A 24,548-nucleotide genomic window follows, 5' to 3' on the forward strand; every position below is an offset into this window, starting at 1 on the left:
ACACAAACAGAGACTGTCCGGAATAAATCATAGAAGGCCGCGACATACCCAAAAATGTTAAAAGATGGTATTTGTTGTTACCCTGCCTTTTACTCGGCGTTAAGGGGATCAAGTAACAGCTTGTCGGCTCGTATAATTAGTGTACTCTATCTGAGTAACTACGGCATGGTCTCTCAAAAGGCTAGCACTATGAAACCGGACCAGCTGTAGTACCAGCATCACCCCACCCCCACCCCTACCCCCACCCCCCTACCCCCACACACATACATGCACACGCACGCAAGCACGCACGCACACACACACACATACGCACGCACGCACGCACGCACGCACGCACACACACACACGTCGCATTATAACTGTAAGTGCAATAATTTGAAACTAGTTTTTCCCGGTGACAGACCTATTTGCAAATAGCATGATCCCTGAGAACAATCCTGTTCTGAACTTATGTTCCACCTTAACCTGATGATTTACTAGTTACTACTATGCTGACATAACCGTTGCCATAGGAACCAATCTGAAGCATGCCTGGATACCGCCTCTTTTTTCGCTGAAGACGAGCCGGCTTTGCGCGACATGAGAGATGGCTGTCACAGTGGTTAGTGTATGTTCTGTTCTTAAATAGATCTTATCATGTTTGATAAGCTGCTGTGGCCAAATGCTTGTGTAGTGTACCGGTGAGTGACAAAACATCTAATGTTCCACTAATATGGAACGTACACAGTTCTAATTGGCAATGTTTTTAAAGTGCATCAATATATAGGCTATGGAAGGACCGATGTATTTTTATGAGAAATACTTGTTAGTTGTAAAATATCGAATCGAATTAGATACCTTATTTCAGTCCTATTTGGATCAATCAGAATCAAGCATCTTTTATAATAAGTGTCAGGGTAGAATATAAGTTGATGATATTACCATGAAATTACAGTTAGCTTTTCTTGCAAGTATTTTGGTATCAGATGTCGTTTTAAAAGACATAGATAGTATGGATTGTTTAAGCAAAACGCGCAACATACAGTAAACTACGTTTTTAACGAACACGCTTATAACAAACTGACGGATAAAACGAACTGTTTGTTTTTGGTTTCGTCCATTACTATTATGATGATTGTCACCTGTAGTAATGACGTCACTCGGAGATATGTAGTTATCAAAAGGGCGATATGAAAAACATCTACAGCTTTTACATACATATGATCTTTATTTGGCCCTCGACTCATATCATTGATGGAGTTTATATGGACAACATAGGGAAACTTAACGCCCTATGAATATCCGGGTTAAAGTTGGCCTTCAGCAACCATGCTTGTCGTAAGAGGCGACTTACGGGATCGCGTGGTCAGGCTCGCTGACTTGGTTAATGCATGTCATCGTATCTCAATTGCGTAGATTGCTGCCCATGATGTCTATAACTGGACTGTCTGGTCCAGATTTGGTTATTTACAGACCGCCGCCACAGAGCTTGAATATTTCTGAGTGGGGCGTTAAACAACAAGCCCCCCCCCCCCCCCCCCCCCCCCCCCCCCAACCGTAAACTTAACACTTCACACTCAACGGGACACTTAACAAACGTAGCATGACAATAGGCCTTTAAACCCTCGCTGTAATAGAGGATGTTATTTGCATGTTCTGCGCAGATATTACACAGGAGTATATTTAGAACTGTTGCTCTGATGTGACGAAAATCACTTGGCTCATGTCACTCAAACAGCTATTGCGATCATGACACATCCACTATTCTTGCCGTTAATTTGCATTTATTTGAAACTTGTCAACGGATTTTTTCCAAATCATTTGTCAAGTTTGGACCTTGGGAAAGAAACGTTTACACACCAGGATATTACAGAGGTGGGAATATTGAGAGCAGTCGCGGCATATTTTGAGGAAAACCCCCGCCCGGAATCTCCTGTTGGCAAGGGCGAGTTGACCGGATTGGCGCATATAACAGCCAGAAAACTGTTTGACCGATATTATGGCGGTAAGTACTCTGCAGCTGAGCAATCCCTGCATCCTGCTTACACGCCGAGTAAATGTATCTATTAGCATGGTCAATTGTGCAGGACAGAGGAACACATGGGAGCAATATTACCGTCAGCTATTGTTGTATACAGTTATGGTGGACGTATGTCAGCAGATACATGTACATGTAGGTGTCAGGGAAGATGGGTTGAGAGGGAGGCTGAAAAAAAAGGCGACAAACATTTTCCATAATAACATAAAATTGATGTGTATCATACGATTCCGACTACATCAAAACTAAGTGGGATGGGACGTTAGTGTGAGGTGGTGATAAGAAGTCAAAATTTATTATTTGTTTGTTATTTAACGCTGCACTCAGCAATACTCCAGATAATTGACGACGGTCTGTAATAATCGAACCTAGACCAGACAATCCAGTGATTGATACTATGAGCATCGATATCGATCTACGCAATTGGGTCAGCCAACCTGACCACTCGATCCCATTATTCGCCTCTTACGACAAGCTTGGGTTGCAGAAGGTCACTTTTAACCCGGATCGTCACCGGTAGAAGTCACGTAGGATAGTACGGTAGATTGAGTGCTATCCACAAAGTAAACAAAGCGACGACTATGCGTTGTGTATTACGGTTGTTGAAGGTTTCTTTTAGAATGAATGCAACAGTTATCTATGGCGCCACAATCCGCCGTGCTAAGATGTATCTCTTCTGCGTGCTTAAAACACACGATCGTATGTTCGAATCCCAGATTATTCCTGGCTATGTTCTACAGGTTTGTCAGGATCACACTCGTGTTCATGACTTCCCCAAAGTGGTAAACGTCAAAGACCTGCATCACTTTCCTCCCTCTTCAAACCGACGCACAGTTATATTTCAAATTTTTAAGACTTGTCTCATCATTGTCTGAACAAATTGCATGTAATGCAGCATTATTATCGGCCGAGTTGGAATTGGTATCGAGCGACCTATTCTGGTCGTAAGAGGCGACTTAATGAGTGCTCAAATTCGGAGATTTGGTTGAAGGCGTTTCAACGTACCCTGACGACGTGGACAGTTGCTCATTTTGTCATCACGGGAGTGTCTGCTTGTTTCCATACTTCGTCGTCATATACTAGTAGCTGGACACGTGATGAGTGAGGCGTTGAACAACAAATACACACGCAGACACAAAGACGCACATTAATATTCTACATGATTGATGCTTCTAACTGTTGTTTATTTGTAACTTCTATACTGAAGCGATGTGAAATCAAATTGGTCATTAGGTTCATGTTTACGTGTCCTGTGCGAACTATATGTAGGAATACTAATGGCCATAATTTTCTCATAAGTATTTCATCAAATTGGTCGACAAAAACACTGTTTATTGACATGACAAATACTCATCTTTGCTGCAGAGGACGCCTCAGAGAAGCGTTTCAAAGAAGCCATCGACACAATCACCAGTGCAAACAATCTCGTGGACGAAAACTACTTAAACATCGCCAAGTGGCACTGTCAGGGCGAAACAATACGGGCAGGTGAGAGGGGGAACTGGTCGTTGTGTTTCCTTACAAGATGTCTGTACTATGCTGAAATGTGTTTTGTGGGTTGGATTGTTACATCTGAGGGACGTGAGTGCGGGAATTAAAATTAATATCCACGTCGACAGTATACCAGCGACATTTTAACAACAAGCTGTCGACACAGGGCGGTATATTTAATAACTATTAACACGTCAGAGAATTACATTTCAAACGAGTTGAAAAAATACTACAAATACAGTAAGATAAAACTGCCAAACAACCATATAGTGTGACATTTGGGTCATATTTTGCTAGAGTGAGTGAGTGAGTGAATTTGGTTTAACGCCGCTTTTAACATTATTTCTGTTATATCACGGCGTGTCAGCTTTATATGGCAGGAAAACCCAAAGTGATGCAGGTCTCAGACGTTTGCCACTTCGGTGAAACCCACGAGCACGGGTATGGTGCTGACAAACCAAGAAACATAATCGGGGCGAACCGGGATTCGAACCCACAATCATAGGTTTCTTGTATGCCCAAGGGACGCAACTCTGCACAGCGAATCGCGGCGCCTTAGACGACTGGGCCACCCGTGCCCCCTATTTTCCTAGAAACCAAACAATATGAAATTTAGGTTATTGTTCGCTTGTAACCAAACTCTTTAAATCTTGGGCTATAGTCAGCTTGTAAACCATAAATATAACATTTGGGCTGTAGTTCGCTAGGAATTAAATGATATAACAGTTGGGCTATTTCTCGCAAGTAACCAATTGTAACTTTCCTATGGACCGGGGACGATGGGCTGGGGTGGAATGTTAATTGTTGGGTTTCAAACTCTGCAGCTTGCCTGGAACCCCAGCAGGATTTACACTTTCCTTTCCTCATACTGATTGTTGGCAAGAATATACAGCCTCCCAAGGAACACTAAGTAATACAGTAAACTACGGTTATAACGAACACGCTTATAACGAACTTACGGATATAACGAACTTACTGTTATAGTCCCGACTATTTGCTGTAGTTACGGGCGAGCAACTAGGACAACTGGTAGACAAGAAATCGCGGCACTGCTATGATGCGAACGTGCCTTGACGATCAATTCGGGCTTGTTTAAACTATGTTGTGATCATAACTTTCTGCCCATAAATATACATCATACGACCACAATAATTAATTAACTATCATAGCTATATTTTCATATCTTAGATTTGAATAATTTCTGGAAATCAGCATCATAAACAGGACAATCTGCACTGTCCTTTCGTCTCTAGCGCTGTGCTATACCACCACGACACAGAGTATATGCAATACTTGATACAAAACTTCCGTTGCGGACTAAAGGTTAGTAGTCTTACGCCAATAACTGTACTGTGGGGAACAGTAAATCTTTCCGGCCAGTCTGATCAGATGAAGTGCAACGTGGCGGAAAAAGGTCGAGAAGCGCGGTAACAACTTTACTAATCTAGCCATATTTCGCAATCTGTAGCACTGCATAAAATATGAGTTGCACGATATTAAAGCTGAGATGATTAGGGTGATGATGGTTATAATTTTGAATGTGAGCACTCAGTGTTTGACATCTAAATTTACAGTTGAAAGGGGACCTTTTCAGGGGACCATATGTGGTCCCGTGGCACTAAGCGGGTGTGAAAAGTGAGGAACTCATATATGGTCCCGTGGTTCCAAGAGGGTAAACTGTAAGGGCGGGGCGGTATTGGGGTCCAGGGGATCAAGCATTTGCCCGTAACGGTAAAGATCCAGGATCGATTATCACATGGGTGGAAGTTCTGAAGCTGATTATCAGTGTCATGTGACACAAAGTTGATGGATTTCGAATTGCTGTGCTGCGTAACGGATGCAATGATAATATTAAATATTTATTCTTTTCTGTCAGCTGTCAACATACACAAACGTATGTATTTAAACACAGATGAATGTATATTCCACACATTTTGTTCCGTTATCTTTCAGCGAATGAACAAATGATTCAGCTGAGAGAACAAATAATCCAACTGTTCGAAGAGGACAATCCTAATCTAGACTATGCGATGGAGTTGTGCGGTCAGTTTTTGCATATTATGCAAATGTTCTACAGCAACAGCAACTGGGTGGAGCTCTCCGGGGCGGTTCCATACTACTCCCTCGGTAAGTAACAGCCAGTTAGCGGACAAAGTTTGTTTCGCCATAATTTGGATATTTACATCTGATGCATACCATATGTAGGCAATATGAATATGCATAAACATACTTTGATGTTCTTAAGTTGTTTCTGTTGTTATGTGTTGTTAAACGTCGCACTGAGCAATGCTCCAGCTATATGAGGGCGTTCTGAAATAATCGAGTCTAGACCAGACAATCCAGTGATTCACATCTTGAAGAACATCGATCTACGCAAATGGGATAAGATAACATGTATCAATATGTATCAACCAGCTCAGCCAGCCTGACCCCCCGATCCCGTTAGTCGACTATGCTTGTTGCCTCGTAGGACAAGCATAGGTTGCTGAAGATTAATTCTAGCCCGGATCCTCACGGATAGTATACACCAGAATTCAATGTTATTGCAGCGTCTTGTAGATTGTCAGTTATCGAGGAAGACCTTACAGTATATGTCACCCTTCTCATCGAACTGTATACATTATTTAGATTGTATTGCAGGCATCTGGATATAACAATGTGTTCATTTTTAGTTTCACTAACAAAGTAGTGCAGTTCGCTGAAGGTGATGTTCTTATATGAATACTCTAAAGCATACCTGCTGCTTCAGACAATTGCAAGTACATTTTGATTTGTGATTACTACGCTCATAGGTATACAACATTACAGTACCTGATCGAGTGTATCAGACAATGTAATTATATCTATTCCTTCTTTGTGACAGGCCTGCGCGGTAGACCACTGTACGGTCAGGCCCCGCCTCCCATGGATACCTGCCGATCATGTGGGTCAGTGATTTAGCATAACATGTACCGGTAAAATCGTTACGTCAGTGTCAGTCTGATGCTTACGAAACGATACAGAGAGGGAAACGTATGTACATGAATGCTGATTGGGGAGCGTAAACCCGAACCGATGGCTCCTTTAGCGTTGGACTCAACGGGATATTGTATTGTCTCAGTGGGAATACACTACGTCTTTTTTCGATAAGTCCAATAGAATTAATCTGGGGAAGCAGTTGTCCACTTACATGAAAAAAAAGTAGGTTTTAACCTTTAAGACGCTTCCCCATCCCTCGCTCTCTGACTCTTTCATCGTCACCGCCGATAAAATAATCACTTCCCTGGCTATATTATTTTTATAGAATAGAATTATTTCATAAATCAACATTTCACCGGATACGACATCTCCAGCGCAAGTGTGTAAACCTGAGAACGTGCAGCATGTGATCTCTTCACACAGCACTTGAACTAATTGTTTGGTCATGTCAAAGTTCAGATCGTGTTCTCTGTTTCGGATACACACGGAACATTTATATGATCTTACCATAATAATTTCACAAAATATTTATTGTTGAATGAGAGATATGTACGAAATATATCTTTGATACAGCTGCAGAGCAATATATTAATATAAACTCCTCAACAACAACACAACTTGCTAGCTGTCAATGAAGTATACCGGAACACATGTCGAATTTTATCAAATGATCACTGAGTGGTGGAAGATCTATAAAGTCACAATCAGCAATGTTCCAGTGCGTCCTAGAAACAACCAAGTGGTTGATAGCATGAACGACAATTAACCGAGGATGAATATAATAACAAACACATAGGTGGCACATTGTTAGCATAGCTTTAAATGTCTTATGTATAGATTACAGAATCTGGATTGTTTTATAACGATGATTGTGTTTCAAAACGTATATAACGAGCGTAACCTCTCATAAACGTAGTGCTGTAAAACTGTCATATTGTACACTTTATGCCGTGGTCAAAACATTTAACGACGTGACATGTACAACTGAAGCTACAATGAGTTTTTTCTCCCTCTCTCTACTCTTGCACGTGGCAGTTCATTTGTAACTATATACATATGTTTTAGACAATACGGCGACGGCGATTGCAAGGACAACTTGATTATTAAGGGGTCCTTACTAACAAGCGGATACAGGAGTGGCCAAGATGTACAGAAACCATTCAGTAAGTCAACAGATCCAAAAATACACCATTTAGTCCGGCTCTGTTCATCCCGAGCCGAGCAGTGGTTGACTGTTTACTTTGTGGAACGTCTTCTGATGTACAAAGGGACAGTACTTCATACCTATGAGGGGCAGTAGGGGAGCCTAGTGGCTAAGGTGTTCGCTCGTGACGCCAAGGACAGGGTTGGATTCCCAACATGCGGCGTAAAATCAAACTCGCTCGGGCATGACTGTGAAATTGATTTCATCCAGATCTGTACCGTTTTGTAACTACAGTAATTGCAATCGCTCAGTTTGGTATCAAGTCTTCGATTGGCATTTAGAAGTGATACACACGAGGAAGAGAATATATGAATGAAGGATTAAGTATATACTCCGATACATTGCGTTCCTCTGATTAAAAAGTCGACATCCATAAATGCTCTTCCTAACTCATACATGTAATTCATGATCATAATATATGGGATGTATTGCAGGTTTTTTGCGCATTAAATACATACAATCATAAAACGATGACAATTCGGTTATTATAAATTATTTACAATAATTGTATACTAGTTAAAATGCATTAGCCTTATTTTCAAATATTATTTTAATGTACATCTGCATATTTATCACAGTACTTTACTACAGATGTGAGAGATGTTCGCTCTTCCTGTTGACTATCATGCAGTTACGTCAGAAAGGCTTTCGTGTTACCCACTGTTACATATTCCCAATCACTAGCAGCATCTTTCATAAAAGACTAGGACTGAACACAATTGTAACCAACACAATACTACATGTTCGGCATTTGTATCGAGTCATACGTACCCGATTTGTTTGAAGAAACAATTATTTATATTTAAAGCACATGCGCCCGTAAGAAGACATTTCCTTGTAAGTCTTGAATTTGCAGAGGATCCGAAACTTAGCCAAATAGGAAAATGCAGCCATGGTGGGTCGTTCGACGACTCTGCATCAACCAGCGCAGCAATTGGAGGTATCAACAAGGACGCCACCTCTCCATCACTCAGCCCCCACTATCATCTGCATCGGGCTGCTGTCGCCACAGCCATCAACCACACTGCATTCTTCTTCGAGGATAAGGGTATGTATGTATTGTATTGAAGGTTCTGCTCTTGATTTAACTTTGTGTGTACATTTATATTCACATGTTTAGCGTAATTGTAGACATTGATGATATGTGGGAACGTTTTTGTTCTAAATTTGTACCTATTGTCCACAGATGCACTTCATTCAATTGACATTTGACTCTTTTTGTGTATTGCAATATGAATCGGAGGATCTTAAATATACTCTCTAAAACAAGAAACACATAACCGATTGCATTGCCACAAATGTTGTTTTTTTCACCACAATGGCTTCAAAATTGTTGAATTACGCCATGGATCATACGGATGTGAGTATTAAGTAACGTTTTCCATTTGGTTTTGAAATTTTCACTTTGGGTTCGTTGTTCACAAATGTCTAAAATGCCACCTTAAACGTTTCACACGTGCAAATTATGGAAAACGTACAGGCTCAACTTGGCTATAAAAAGAAAACATCTGTCTAGAAATTTGTTGAATGATTAAACGAACCTAACTATGCCACGATTTGACTCAATACGCAATATCGCCATAGGTCGACTTAAAGCTGGAGAGTCTAAGACATCAGTTGTCACTCGTCTAAATATCAACCAGAGTAGAATTATCCGTTTCGTTGTACGATTTCAACATTCTGTGTCAACCAAAGACCGTCCACGTTTCGGCAGACCACGAGTCACAACACCTGCGGAGGATCGGTACATCCGGGTGCTGCATTTACGTGATCGGACTGACACACACAGCTGCCAACTTGACAGGACTACGAAAGATATCCGCCCAGACTGTACGGAATTGTCTGCGCCAGGTTGGAGTAAGAGCCAGGAGACCTTACTTTGGCTACGTCTGAAGTCGTCATCCCCGCCTTCAACGCGTTCGTTGGTGTACTAACGTTCAGATCTGGAATCTGCGACATTGGGGACGAATATGGCTTTGTGATGAATCACGTATTCTCTTACAAAGACGTTATTGCCGAATTCGTGTATTCAGGCGTGTAAACGAACCTTTAGCCGTATTTGTGTACGTCAAGTGTAGATACTGTTGAGGCAGTGTCATGATGTGGGGGACAATATCCTACACATGACGTACGAATCTTGTTCACGTGCAGGGTTATCTGACTGCTTTACGTTACAGTGACAGTAACTTTTGCAGCAGCATTTCCTTCTGCCATTGACGTCCAACGTTAGATGTTCCAACATGATAACGCTAGGCCCACACGGCTCGCGTCACGGGAGCCTGTTTAGCCAATAACAACCCGAATGTTCTTCATTGGCCATCTAGATCGACATATTTGAAACCAATTGAGAATGTTTTGGATGAACTCGGCCGACGTCTACGACAATGTCAACCACAGCCTGCAACACTTCGTGAAGCGGCTCGAACAATGCAGGAGGATTGGAGAAGGATTGCCTAGGCCAGAATTCAGAGACTAATAAAGTCAATGCCTGGACGTTACCGTGCGGTTATGCAAGCACGTGGTGGTCACAGATATTGAATTTGCCACTGACCATCTGCACGACATTCGTGTGTTATGAAATCCGGAACATCATATAGACAAACTTTGTTGCGCTAATTATGTAAAAATTGATGTTCTACAAAACAGTTATTCATTCCCAATCATGCTTTGAAATATACCCATTAACGGTTAAATTTTTCTGATATGCGATTTTTTTTTCGAGAGTACACACTGCTAATCATGTTGTCGCTCATTTCCGTTCATTTACTGAGCGTATTTTGAACATTTTGTACATATTCGTTGAACAAAAGTGTTTATAATCGAATTGCAATTATGAAGTACTGTATAACTGATTTGGTGCGTCGGTAAAATAATATATAAGTATATAATCATGATAATACTTTTGATGAAAACACCAGTAACATAGGTTATATTACTGTTTGATCAAAACGGGTCATCGGGGATTTCCCTCGTCATCGCATAAAACACTTGTATAATTGTGATCACGATTTCCTTTCCAGAATATGGTCTACGGCATGTGCTAGGCAATTCAAACTACGAGCAGCTGCTGCAATTAAAATCTGGAAAATCGATAGCCCTAGTATTAGACTACTCCGGATCAATGAGTGATGAAATTGAAGCCGTGAAGACCAAGATAGGCGAAATTATCAACACTGTGTCGGGGACAATCAACGAACCATCTAACTACATCATCTCTCTGTTTAATGACCCACGTTAGTTTCGTTCATTCACATATTCTTGTTCTTGTTTTGTTTTGTTTTGTTCGCATTCAACAATCTACTTTTTCGTTTTTAAAATTTAAACAATTATATATTTTTGAAACATTATTTAATTTGTTTCATAGTCCGTTGGTTGTTGTGTCCGTGGATACATGTGTTTGTTTATTTGTTTGTTTGTTGTTTAACCCCGCGCTCAGCAGTATCCCAGCTATATGAAGGCAATCTGTTAATAATCGAGTCAGTGATTGACATCGTGAGCATCGATATAATGACATGCAGATGCGAGCCTGATCACCCGGTCGCGGGATTCGCCTCTTACGATAAGCATGTAGGACAAGCATGGGTTGCTGAAATCAATTAGAGCCCGGATCTTTACGGGCAGGACACACAAATGTTCAATAATGTTATTGCAAACGTCTTGTAGACTGTCAGTTTTCGAGGAAGACCTTACAGTATATGTTACCCTTCTTATCGAACTGTATACATTATTTAGATTGTATTGAACACATCTGGATATAACAATGTGTTTATTTTCAGTTTCACTAAACAAAGTAGTGCAGTTCGCCTCCGGTAATGAGACGCTGACGTACCTTCAAACAGTTGCGGTGAATGGGGGTGATGATTGTCCTGAGTATGCAATGGATGGCCTTCTTAAAGGTACGATCACGCCGACAATGTCATCACTGATTCAATTTGTGTAAATTACATTTTGTTCATTCACATTGTTCAAAACGAATTTTTGCTTTCTAAGTAAACTAGTTCTACGCATATATTTAAACAACTATATCAAACACTTGTTCTGGGTCAAACACACGACATGCATTCTCATGACCCGACTCAACATCATTAATGAATGGCCAAAAATACCGCCATTGTCAAATGGACTTTTAACTAAAACTACACCCACCAAACCCTTTCCACACCAGACACCAACGCTCTACTTCTGAATAGAGTTGGTATTTTTTACACCGATTGGAGCCCTAGTTGAGCCCCATGTCGCAACTAAAAAGGAGAGATGTGTGGTAACATAGATAGCATCATAAAATTGAGGAACTTGATTACAAATAAATGGAGGAATCCATTGTGTCGAACATTTTTTCACAGCCTTAACACTGTGTCAGCCCGACTCGGAGCTGTACGCCTTCACAGATGCTTCAGCCAAAGATCCGGAAAAAACAACTATTGTGAGAACTCTTGCATTGGAGAAGAGAGTGAAAATTGATTTTCTTCTGACAGGAGATTGTTCCTCCAGGAAGAAAAGATCATACCAAATGAGTAAATAGCAATTGTTTTGATATCTAAAAGGTTGCAATCATATAATTGCTAAATATACATTGGTATTAATGCATAACATGATACAAAACGTAACCTATAAACACGTAAAGCATATTACACATGTAGCATAAATATATATACACGTATAGCATAAATATGATTTTTCGGCAATATAGACTTGGAGACAAGTAACTTGAAATAGAATTTCGAAATGTTTCAATATTATGATAAAGCATGCGCGTGATTATAAGATGAAAGTTCAGATGCATAATTTTAATATATTTGTAAGTTATTGTAAGAATACCTTTTGTTTGACAAGGAATACGAAAGCTGGATACACCGAGATCAAAGCGCTCAACTGACGGACTCGATCTCTTCCGGTCTCTCGCAGCCTCGACAGGCGGATCAGTCTACGTTACCAACAAACGTGGTATATCTTCTGTAGCAGATATGATAAAGGTATTTAGGATTTATAAGTGATGAAATATTGAAATATTGTAATATAAAACAAATATCATACTGGAGTGAGGCAACACACTGTGCCGAAATGGAATGGTTTTGAGAGAGAGAAAAGATGACGGTAACCCTCATGCATGGATTGTCCCCAGGAGTCTAGTGTTAAGTCGCTGTCATGATATCAAGCTTGGTCGCATGGAAGACTCAAATTGTCCCCAGGAGTCTAATGTTAAGTCGCTGTCATGATATCAAGCTTGGTCGCATGGAAGACTCAATATTGTCCTTAGGAGTCTAATGTTAAGTCGCTGTCATGATATCAAGCTTGGTCGCATGGAAGACTCAAATTGTCCCCAGGAGTCTAATGTTAAGTCGCTGTTATGATATCAAGCTTGGTCGCATGGAAGACTCAAATTGTCCCCAGGAGTCTAATGTTAAGTCGCTGTCATGATATCAAGCTAGGTCGCATGGAAGACTCAAATTGTCCCCAGGAGTCTAATGTTAAGTCGCTGTCATGATATCAAGCTTGGTCGCATGGAAGACTCAAATTGTCCCCAGGAGTCTAATGTTCAGTCGCTGTCATGATATCAAGCTTGGTCGCATGGAAGACTCAATATTGTCCTCAGGAGTCTAATGTTAAGTCGCTGTCAGGATATCAAGCTTGGTCGCATCGAAGACTCAATATTGTCCTCAGGAGTCTGTTAAGTCGCTGTCAGGATATCAAGCTTGGTCGCATGGAAGACTCAAATTGTCCCCAGGAGTCTAATGTTAAGTCGCTGTCATGACATCAAGCTTGGTCGCATGGAAGACTCAAATTGTCCTCAGGAGTCTAATGTTAAGTCGCTGTCATGATATCAAGCTTGGTCGCATGGAAGACTCAAATTGTCCCCAGGAGTCTAATGTTAAGTCGCTGTCATGATATCAAGCTTGGTCGCTTGGAAGACTCAATATTGTCCTTAGGAGTCTAATGTTAAGTCGTTGTCATAATATCAAGCTTGGTCGCATGGAAGACTCAATATTGTCCTCAGGAATCTAATGTTAAGTCGTTGTCATGACATCAAGCTTGGTCGCATGGATGACTCAATATTGTCCTCAGGAGTCTAATGTTAAGTCGTTGTCATGACATCAAGCTTGGTCGCATGGAAGACTCAATATTGTCCTCAGGAGTCTAATGTTTAGTCGTTGTCATGATATCGTTGCCAGGAGTCTGTCTCCGCGTCATCAGTCACAGTACTCAAGATGAGCATGGAATGGAACAGGAGTCTCAACATCACATTTCCAGTGGATTCCTCTGTCCGTCAGCTGACTATCAAAATACTCACAGTTGGCGATACTCCTTCTGAGAAAATTTATTCACCAGATGGTAAGATGCTTTGTCATACACCCGACCTAAAATGGCGGGTATATGGTTCAACCAAGAAATTCCGTCCGTCCTCCCGAGGAATATTTTTTGTGGGGCCTATATCTAACTACAACATAGATTCTTTCCAATTTTGTTGAACACATTTTATACCTATCGAAGAGTTGGATTTTAATATTTGGATTTTCTGGAAACATACAGAGTTTTTAAATTTTTTTTTACTTAGATTGGTTTTACTCAAACAGTTGTGTGATCTTTAACTTGGAATCTTCTGCAGTGCAATGTTTGATTTTGATATTTTGTGTTTTTTTCTGAAAAAAAATATGATGTTTTATTTTTACTTCAACATTTGTGCTACTTGAAAACTACTTCATGGATTCTTTTCCAATTTGGGGGTATAGTTACTATACCAATAGGATAGTTGCAGAGCAAAGTTTAATTTTGACAGTGGATTTTCAGAGAAAATATTGCTTTTTCATGTTTTGAGCTTACACTGCGCGGGTATTTGTGAACCCTGCTCACCTTTTGTCTTGCTTATTTTCGTAACTTGATAACTCTCATACACAATATTGTTTTTACGTCTGGTTTATCCATACAACTCAGTATATACGGTCTAAAGCACGAATTCTTAATATTATCACAAGAATGGACGATTGCAAGGTTAAAACATATATCAGGAAGAAGTACAAAATATGAAAGCCTTTTGGTTTACTGACATATACCTTCATGTTTGTTTCATGTATTCTAGGGAGTAACTTCACATCAAATATGACTATTAAGGATCTTGGCAACGGCATTAAACTGATCAAGTTGAAGGTTTGTAATAAGCAATATACAACACTTCTTTTAATTGCTACACAAAAAACATACACCTTCTGAATAAACACTATTGCTTCCGTAAATATATTCTGGTTAGGGTGTTGGACCGCCAAAGACACGGTGTCTTTCTCAACATGAGTTCTGCAATGAAGCATAATGTTACATAGATAAAATATGTTGCTGACAACGTCTAAGGTGAACCATAGTATTACCCAACCCTTTCCCTTCTATCTAAACCTGGACATATAGCTTACCTTCATCGATACTTTACAGACTCCCATGCAAGGACTCTGGAGTGTAGCCCGCCTGGGATCTAATGACTGGGAAATTGAAATATCAGCAAGGAGCATACTGGACGCATCAGTCAAGTTTGTACAGAGGAACGAAATTACTGGATTTGATTACGAGCTCACTGGTCGACCCATTGCAGGTACACAAGTATCACAAATCAGTTACATTAAGATCGTTTATTGTTACAGGTAGCATTGTGGTACCCTGTACCATTTTATATATAAAACAATACTGATTTGTCGATAGCACCGCTGAAGTTTGATCTGCAATGTTCTCTCCCCAAAAGGTCATATGCTGAAACAAATAGTTGTGAGCATAGATGCTTAAGGGAAAGCAGAATCTTATCTCAGCCTTTTTTCTTGTGGGTGTTTGTTGGATCGCAAACCTCCCTGGACTAAAGATAATAATTATCGTCTTACTCCGAGGAGAAGCATATGTGTCGATGTTCAGCCGACAGTAAAGGCCTGGCCCGGTCTCTCAATCTTCTTTTTTCTGCCATGATATTTACAGATCATCCCGAATTTATTATTTATTTTCATTTTTGACGTGTTTCTACCTCGGTGTGGTGGCCATGGGATGGCGGGAGGGGGTAGAGTTGGTCCCTATTAACTTATGCTTGTCTTAAGTCCCGGCAAAGATGAGGGTCGGGTGGTTATGGTCAGCCTCTGTAACTTGAGATGCGTGTGTTCATTTGTTTGTCGGTACATTTGATATATTGCTGACTGTATGTGGCGTTAAACAACGCTAACCAACTCATGTCCTGCCTTAAATTGAATACGTCATAAAGTGATGCAATTTCCAGGTGACACTGTGACATTGATTGCTACATTACCATCTATGAATCTACTCACAACACTGAACAGCCTTCTCCTGTTGAATTCGGATGGACTTGAGCTCACACGCCATGACGGGTTTGAGCGTGTGAAGGGACGAGAGGAGTCAGCCATGTTTAGAAAGGAATTTGTTCTCCCTGGCCAGGTAAAGTTGAAAAGCCCATAGAACAAGTTCAGTGTAAAACAGTTCATATATCCACTCTCCAAATATGTACATAGAACTTATCTGAAAGGTAGTTACTTTGGAACCACAATATGCGGTGTCCAATGTAGAAACAAATAATAATAAAGTCCATTCCTCAGCGCCATTTCCGTCTACGTAGTCGCTCATAGCTCCCCACACAGGGTCATAGACACATCTCAAGATATAAGTCTTTAGTTTTGTCTTGAAAGTGTCCAGAGTTGGAGATTGCCTAATTTCCACTGGAAGGGAATTCCAGAGCACAGATGCAGTGTGAGCAAAAGTTCTGTTGCCGAATGCTTTGAGTGAGACCATGGGGACACTAAACTGGAGTTTATGTGCTGATCTGAGATCTCGTGCTGGCTGGTGTAGGGTAAGAAGTTCACTCAGATAGGAAGGTGCTGTACTATAGTAGCACTGGTATGCAATGCACACGACTTTGTATTCAATCCTAGATCTTATTGGAAGCCAGTGTAATGATTTTAATAAAGGAGTGACATGTGCACGCTTATTTCGTCTACATATCAATCTGGCAGCAGCATTCTGCACACGTTGCAATTTGCTACATAGATCTTGTTAGATTTTAATAAGCAGACTGTTAGCATAGTCCAACCTGGATAGGATAAGGGATCTCACGAGCTGATGTGCGTATACACAAGATGACCACAATACCCATGCTTATCTTAAAAGAAGACTAAAATGGATGGTCTGGCTCGGTGGTGTAGATCGAATCCCGACTGCATGGATCGTTACACATGCATTCAGCCACGAGGTGTCTTTGGCCAAACTACAGGCCGCCATGACGGAGCTGTTATATTGTCAAATGAATTCACTAACTCACTCGCTAATAGATACATATAACTGTAGTTATCGCTGTTTTTTTCTGTTATTCCTAAGACAAGTAAACACATTCCGGTTTTCGAAAAATTTTGTGAGGCCAGAGCAAATTAAGTATTTGTTCCTTAAGATGTCTTTGACATATAACAAGCGGGCTAATCATTCTCTTCTTTGCTTGTGTGATCTATTCATAGTGCTCCTTTCGCTTCTTCAGTCATTCCGGATAGGTCTGATAGGAACAGACAACCATGGACATCAGTTTCAACGATTTCATTCCAAACAAATTGTTCCTGTCCACATCAAGCTGAAATTCCTTCCGATAAACGGTACGGTGGCTGAAAGAAATCATGAATTATTCTCGACAACTACGGATCGCATCAGCGTTGCATGCTGAACGTCAACAACTAATCTTAGATATATGCATTTACTGCAGTGTTTGACGTCAAGTTATATGATGCCTCAACATGTTCCTTTTTTGTATTAAGTCAATATACATTTAAATAGCTAGTTCATGTAAAGTGAAGTGAATGTTACATCATATATACATTACATTAAAGTATTCGTAGCTTGTGACAGTTAGATGCGTAATAGTCTACATACTTTGGGTGAGTTGGTTAGTTCTTAAATTATTCGTGTTGGTCATAAATGTACGAAGATGTATATCTCAAATTTGGATATCAAATGTATGCCTCAGTAATACATGGAATGGTACAAGTTATATGGGGTTACGACGATAATCATGATCAAGCACCATCGTGGTGTCAAATAATATTGTACTCCTAACTGTCATCACAGTCCGAATTATGCGATTCTTTCAGGTTTCCTAATACAAACGCAGATACTTATATTTGCATCTACAATTTCGAAGCCATGATACTGATCTTTTTCACTAATTTCAAACTATGAATACATTATGATGATGTTGTGACGAATGGAACTCACTTTCTGACAAAGATTGACGCTTGTCGTGCACTGCATTGTATCAGACACAGTACATGTACAGAAGAAACGTGGTTTCTATTTGTTTTTTTACACGAAAAGATGTTGAAATCGATATCAAATCAGTAAATGGTCCAGATAAAGTAAACGTGTGTGTTTCAGGTACTCTCTACATCAATGAGCGACTGGCTGTCCCTTTTGAGGTGACCAACAAAGGAGATGCGGAGTCGTCCATCGACGTCAACTTCAAGGACGACCAAGGGTTTGCCGAGACTCCAGTCACACAGACATTTGATATAGGACCTGGTGACAGTGCATCGGGGACGTTCTGGCTGCAAGCAGGATCACAGGAAGGAGTTACTACGTATGTGAACCTTTATTTTGGTGGTTAGATATTGCTGATACATACACAGTGAAACTGTGTTAAAGGTCGAAATGCCTGGAAACATAACATAAACATCGGGTTATCCCTAGTTAAGCTGTGTGTCGACATTGGACGTTAGTGCTGATTAATTACGTCGTCATAAACGATATTACGAGACTATTGAGTTCGAGATTTAGGGGGTGTAGCAGTAATCGAGAGTGCTTACAAGTATTTGCACACCACTGTCGAAGAACAAAGATGTGATTACCACAATGTATCTGTGAACACAGCTGCTGTTTGTCATGATGATGATGATGATAGTGACTATCCAACAAATGTTCTGAGTCAGTTTTGAATAAAGATATCCATTGTTTGGTATGCCTCACAACCAGGACTGTGACAGTGTCGGCGAGGGCATCATCGAGTGATTCAGGCCGTTTTCAATACATCATACGACGTCTGTCCACATCGAAGAGAGTTGTGCGAGTAAGTGTTTCGTTTATGATTAGGAGATGTACACTCGAGGATCACGTGGAACAATTTCCATGATTCCAAGAGAGTAGTTTGACTGAAGAGAGTAGGAGGGGGGATTTGCATTGAGATAAGACACTGTTTTCAGATACAGCTGCAAAACCAGTCTTCACTTAATATATGAACCTCAATATTTTCTTTTAAGATATATTTATCTTAATAAATATACGTTGCTAAAATAAAATGATTATTGCATTACGCTTAGACATATTTATTCCGCATAGATATGTTGTATTGATATTGATAATTCCTTTCAGAAGGTAGATACAACCAACCCCGTTTGCAACATCACCTCCATAGCAGGAACATGCGACCTCACAGTGATTGACTCGTGTACCTGTAATACTAATCGATGGTCGGCATCAGCTGAACTGTGGGACGAGGGCTTCGGACTCTATCAAGCTACATCCTCTATCAGCGAGGATGATGGCACTTTCAGTCTTCAGAATTTCAACATGAGCCACACCCTAGAGGAAGGCGTAATAACAGCTCGTGTGTCGTAAGTTCCTTCTCTTTCATCCACCCATCCCTTAACACCTTGCTCCGTTTTACGCCACCGTCAGCAAAGGTCGGGATATGATGACACACAATGAGCCAAGCCTCCAATTTTAGCCACACGATCCTCATTTAGGCTATGTTATAAGTAAAGTGAAATGAGGTACAGAGAGTACAGCGAGGTATACTTGATTTTTTAACAATGGTCCATGTTTAAATTACCTGCTCAAAGTACACCATTCTTTTACCGGTCAATAATGTTTGCGCTCGATGTTCATTCTCAACTCCTTGGGGAGTATACGCAAGCTGCCTGTGAGGTGCCAGAAGGTGAAAAATACCATTACCCTATTGTCCGACCGGGTAACCATTCGGTGCTTGGTGAACAGGGGCATATTTCGAGCAAGTCACTTGCCTAGGGAGACACTACATGAAACATGTGTTTCAGACTTGGACAGAAGACTAGAACCTCTTAGGGTTAAGCTGCCGATCGCGAACACCGTCACACGTCTACGTACTCACCGCGACAAACGCTACTTAACTTATCTGATTTCTACTGTGACCTGTGCGCTGTGTACACTACATACGTTATAACTGTTGTCTTTTAGCTCCAGCTGCTGTAACGCCCTGGCTTACATTAACGTTGTGGACATGGCTGGCAACTCCGACACCTGTTTGATTAACCGCTTGACCGACGGCGGTGTCCCTGTCACCAACTCCTCCGTCACGGAGAGAGCTTACATCAAGAGACAATGCGTTGTTGACACTGGCAATGACAAGGTACGTACATACATATATATATGTACGAACAAACATTGTGTACCACGCTGTCTGCACACTGATTGCCCGTCGACGTTGACATTGCTCATAATATCAATCACTGGTTTGTCTGGTCCAGAAGGGGCATTACCTTGGCTTGTTGCAGTACAATGCTGTCTTCCAGTACTTTTTTCCAATTCAGTAATCACTAGAGAAATGATTGTAGAAATTGTCCTTATGATGACGCATCGCTCTAAAGCGTAGAGATTGTGACGTCACACGGACGAATTGGGTTTCAATCCTCATGTGGTTAAAATGTCTGAAGCGGCCGGTATCGCGGGTATCGCGTACTTCTTGAGTAATACTGCACATTACAACAAGCATATTTCACTGAACAAGTTGGTACTAATTACAACAGAAATATGAAGTTACATAGAGGTTATCACGCGAGTGTGTTTGGGGATGGTAAATATCCTGCATTAGGAATAAACATTGTTTTTAGCGAGCCTTGGCGAGATAAATACATAGTGTTTATTTCAATGCAGGATATTTACCATCCCCAAACACACAAGCGTGATAACCTCTTTATCATATAATGTCATTCTTTAATTCTGTGCTTCAAACAATCGCTTTCCCTCTCTCACAAACATTACCGAAACATTGAGTTTTCCTGGAATGCGCGCATTAATATCTATTTCGTCACAGGGTAAGTGATGTGTCAGTCGGACAGTGACAGTAGCCAATATAGTTCCAACCGAAATCTGTTTCTTACACCGTGGCGAAGCAACATATACGCAAAACAACAATTGTTTTTAATTTCCTTTCGCGGCAATCCATCGGTCTGTCCGCTAGAGTAACTGCCCTTTGTGAAAGGGAAGCTACTCTTACCCAAGTCTATGAGACGTCACGGCCACGGTCAGACGTTGTTGACAGTCGGTCTGTCCTGTCATAACGTTAAGAAGTGTAGTCAGATGTACACACAGCGACAAAACGAAACAAGGTAAAAATTCAAACATATTTCGGCAAAATCCAACTATTTTAATTTGTGGAGAAGGATTCAAGTCGCAGAGATCTACAAGCACAGATATGGCTACTGGCCCCGCTTGGCTAGGCCTCGTGCCCTCGCAAATTTTTTTCGAAATTTATATCTCCAAAGTTGCCAAAACTTATAAAATGCCTTACTTAGCTACGTCACAGTTAGACACTGATTTTCAGTATATTAAACTGTTCTTTTGATAATGATAGCAATTATCCCTGTAGTATTCAGATTCCCGATACTTGATTCTGACTCGATCGTCGAATGACGAGGGCGACGCCATGTTTGATTATAAACAGTGAATGTAGTTCCTACTTGACCTTTGACATTTGCATCTCTATCCGCATATGACCCCAACGGATATCGTTTTTATCCGTTGGCTTTATCCTGCCGAGAAACCTACCCATTATATGATAAATTGATATATTGGACGGGAAGTTTTGCAATCTTCTGCAAAAAGTGACATGTTGCAAATATGATTGATTTCTGCTGTATGTTACTGAAATTATAACTAAGTCATTAGAGGTTGTTTCATCTTAGTGAAAAGACACTTTTCCGAAGATTGTAGGTAAGTAATATAAATAGATCTTTCAATGAGATTTTCGGGTGTTAGGACGAATGTTGCCTTTAAATTGTTTGCACTCATATCGTGTTTTTTTTTCGTCTTCATACAGAAGCCGGAGAAGAAACAGAGTCGGAATCAAGGCGGCTTACATGTTGGAATTGTTGTCGGCACTGTGGTAGGTGTCACTGCCTTGATCATCGTCATCGTCAGTCTCGTTGTCGTCAAGAAACGGAAGGTGAATGTCTCATACGACGTGAAATATGCTAGTAAATAATGTTACTACGGCATTGCCGAATTCCAGTTGCATTTATATGATAGCTATATATGGTCTCATGATGACTTTATGTACATCATAAATTCAAAAGCCGGATATTGTACAGGATGGTCATGGTTACCCGAAGTCAAAGACTTCGTGTTACTATTCATGGATTTTATGTCGAATCCGCCGAGTATATAATGGCATTTCCTACGGCACAACTGTCATGTACTTATTTACATATTACACATATATTAAGTTTTAGAAGCATTTTACACCAGCCTCCTCGATACCTTTGCGATCGAAGATCGAAGATATAACGAGTACTAAGTAAGGATATTGAGAATTTATGGATTTATTTATTTATTCATAAATTCCTATCCTTAATTAATACTCCAAATTCTAAATGCCTATCAAAGAAGAAGAAATAACTAGTACTATTTAATTGGGCGAAATCTTTCTAAATACATAAATATATGTTTGCATAGAAATTGCTTTAAAATAAACTTTAACATTAACAAATTCAAAGTCAAATTTAATTGTCCAGCAATTATTGTGTAGCTTACACAAGTTAATGAGGAACATCTGGTTCTATTCATCTCATACCTGACATGGCATATCAGTTTGATCGGAAATGAAAATTTGACGTCTGGGTTTCTTTTGGAGGCCATATGGCATCAATCTGATCTAGCTTTTCTCTTGCACGATATTTGCTTAGTACACCGATAGAGTATGATAACAACTCATTATTATTATTCATATAATCCTTATTGACATACGTCTTATCTTCATTTACCAAAACGTTTTTTGATGATCACTGTAACGTTTGTTTTGTGCATATTCTTTATAACTATAACAATACCGGTAAATATGTATGTTGAACACAATATCTAGTTTGAGGTTTTGAACGAATTATACCTAGGAATGTATACTGTAGGGCGTTGTGTTGGCCACATGCGTGTAGTGACGTCACATTAGACCAACTAGAAGGCATTGGCGTACTGTCAACTGAAACCAAGGTGAACATGTGAGTGAGTGAGTGACTATGGTTTTACGCCGCTTTTAGCAATTTTCCAGCAATATCACGGCGGGGGACATCAGAAATGGGCTTCACACTTTGTACCCATGTCGGGAATCGAACCCGGGTCTTCGGCGTGACGAGCGAACGCTTTAACCACCAGGCTACCCGACCGCCCAGGTGAACATGTTCTATATGCTCCTACATGGAACTGGGGTCACTCTGATTCCGTCTTACATGTGAACAAACACGCACATGCAACTGTGACGTCATGTTACTGGACTTGTACACGGGATTTGACTCTAAGACGTATGTCAATCCAGACACCAGACAAGTGAACCAACAGAGTGAGTATAGTATCAGTATAGTTTTTATTCCGTTTTCAGCAATATTCCAGCAATATCACGGCGCGGACACCAGAGATGGGTGTCACACATTGTACCCATGTGGGGAATCGAACCTAGGCGATCGGCGTGATGAGCGTACGCTTTAACCACTACGCTACCCAACCTCCTTGTAAGCCAATAGAACAAAACCATGATGAAGTACTTTTCTGCTGACAATCTCTCATACAGTGTTCAATGAAAGTGTGTCGTTAAAAGTTAAAACTGTTCAGAGAGAAACTTTGCATGTTGTTTGAGCATCCTAATTCTTTCAAGCAAACGATTTGTGTTCAGGGCGTTTTATCGCTGAATCCCGTTACTAAGCGACATGGATGTGTTATCTCATACCTTTTAATGTACAAAATAAACTCATGTTCAGATACATCTTACGTGTGTTGTTATTTGCAACGCCGCCTCCGTGGTCTTGTGGTAGAGCGTCCGCCCGGAGAGCGGAAGGTCCAGGGTTCGATCCCCGGCCGCGTCATACCAAAAGACGTTAAAAGATGGTACTTGTTGTTACCCTGTCTGGCGCTCGACATTAAGGGGCTAAAACAAGGACTGGACGGCTCGGAGTCAGTATACTGTGTCTGAGTGGGGTATTCATGTTAAACTGCGGCATGGTATCTCAGTGAGCTAGCACTATAAATCGGCATCAGTCTGGACTAGTACAAGCAGCCACAGACACACACGTGCATGCACGTCGCTATATAAGTGCAATAATCTTGGACGCGACGTTAAACCCAATTTCACCTCACCTGTTATTTGCAACCCTCCAGTGTATAAAATACATGTAGTTTAGACATGTTGTATATAGTCGTTGGTGTTGTGTGTGATAAAGTCTATGAACACTAATTAGTGTACATTAATAGTATGAATGAGACAGGAAGTTATTGACGCCTGATAGCCAAGTTCCTGACGAAAGACAGCGAACGTTCGCGAGCGCTCGGTTTTTTAATATTCTCCCTTTTATACAACAAGTACATTGTGACAGAGACACAGTGCTGTGTTAAATACTATCTAAAACCCGTGATGCTATGTGGAGGTGTGAGTGGATCTTTTTACAAAGGAGTTAAAACATTGTGGCAGACATCCTATGGTTCAATTTGAAGTTCTTCCTCCGTCATGACACGCTTGTAAGACAGTTAAACCCCACCATTATTTGGTTTGTTTGTTGCTGTTTAACGCTGCAACTATATTCCAGCTATACGGCAGTGTGTACGTAATCGAGTCTGGACCCGACAAACCAG

The 24,548-nt window shown here is 40.7% G+C and overlaps 1 protein-coding gene across 2 annotated transcripts; it reads left to right on the top strand.

Annotated features, from left to right (window-relative positions):
* Positions 1–1,652: 1,652 nt before the first annotated feature.
* LOC124141857 (von Willebrand factor A domain-containing protein 7-like) lies at positions 1,653–23,683 on the top strand. 2 transcript variants are annotated; one of them, XM_046510012.2, is made up of 21 exons: positions 1,653–1,984; positions 3,383–3,505; positions 5,462–5,635; positions 6,372–6,435; positions 7,532–7,629; positions 8,527–8,718; positions 10,691–10,903; positions 11,447–11,566; positions 12,014–12,180; positions 12,503–12,643; positions 13,841–14,000; positions 14,746–14,813; positions 15,090–15,246; positions 15,910–16,085; positions 17,173–17,284; positions 18,060–18,261; positions 18,654–18,747; positions 19,050–19,291; positions 19,893–20,064; positions 21,754–21,879; positions 23,305–23,683. In XM_046510012.2, the coding sequence occupies exons 1-21, from the start codon at positions 1,729–1,731 to the stop codon at positions 23,380–23,382; spliced, it is 3,135 nt and encodes a 1,044-aa protein (XP_046365968.2). In that variant the 5' UTR covers positions 1,653–1,728; the 3' UTR covers positions 23,383–23,683. The 2 variants fall into 2 exon arrangements, with proteins under 2 accessions (XP_046365968.2, XP_046365967.2); XM_046510011.2 differs by having other exon boundaries at positions 1,654–1,984; positions 12,014–12,184; positions 12,504–12,643.
* Positions 23,684–24,548: the final 865 nt, after the last annotated feature.

Source organism: Haliotis rufescens, unplaced genomic scaffold, assembly GCF_023055435.1.
Source record: "Haliotis rufescens isolate VD_foot unplaced genomic scaffold, xgHalRufe1.0.p SCAF_7, whole genome shotgun sequence".
Taxonomy (NCBI): domain Eukaryota; kingdom Metazoa; phylum Mollusca; class Gastropoda; order Lepetellida; family Haliotidae; genus Haliotis; species Haliotis rufescens.

Excerpts from the sequence above, each read along its gene's own strand:
- LOC124141857 (XM_046510011.2), top strand. The coding sequence starts at position 1,729 with ATGACACATCCACTATTCTTGCCGTTAATTTGCATTTATTTGAAACTT. Across the intron at positions 1,985-3,382 it reads GTTTGACCGATATTATGGCG|AGGACGCCTCAGAGAAGCGT; the intron begins GTAAGTACTCTG and ends TCTTTGCTGCAG. Across the intron at positions 21,880-23,304 it reads TTGTCGTCAAGAAACGGAAG|CAATATTCCAGCAATATCAC; the intron begins GTGAATGTCTCA and ends TTCCGTTTTCAG.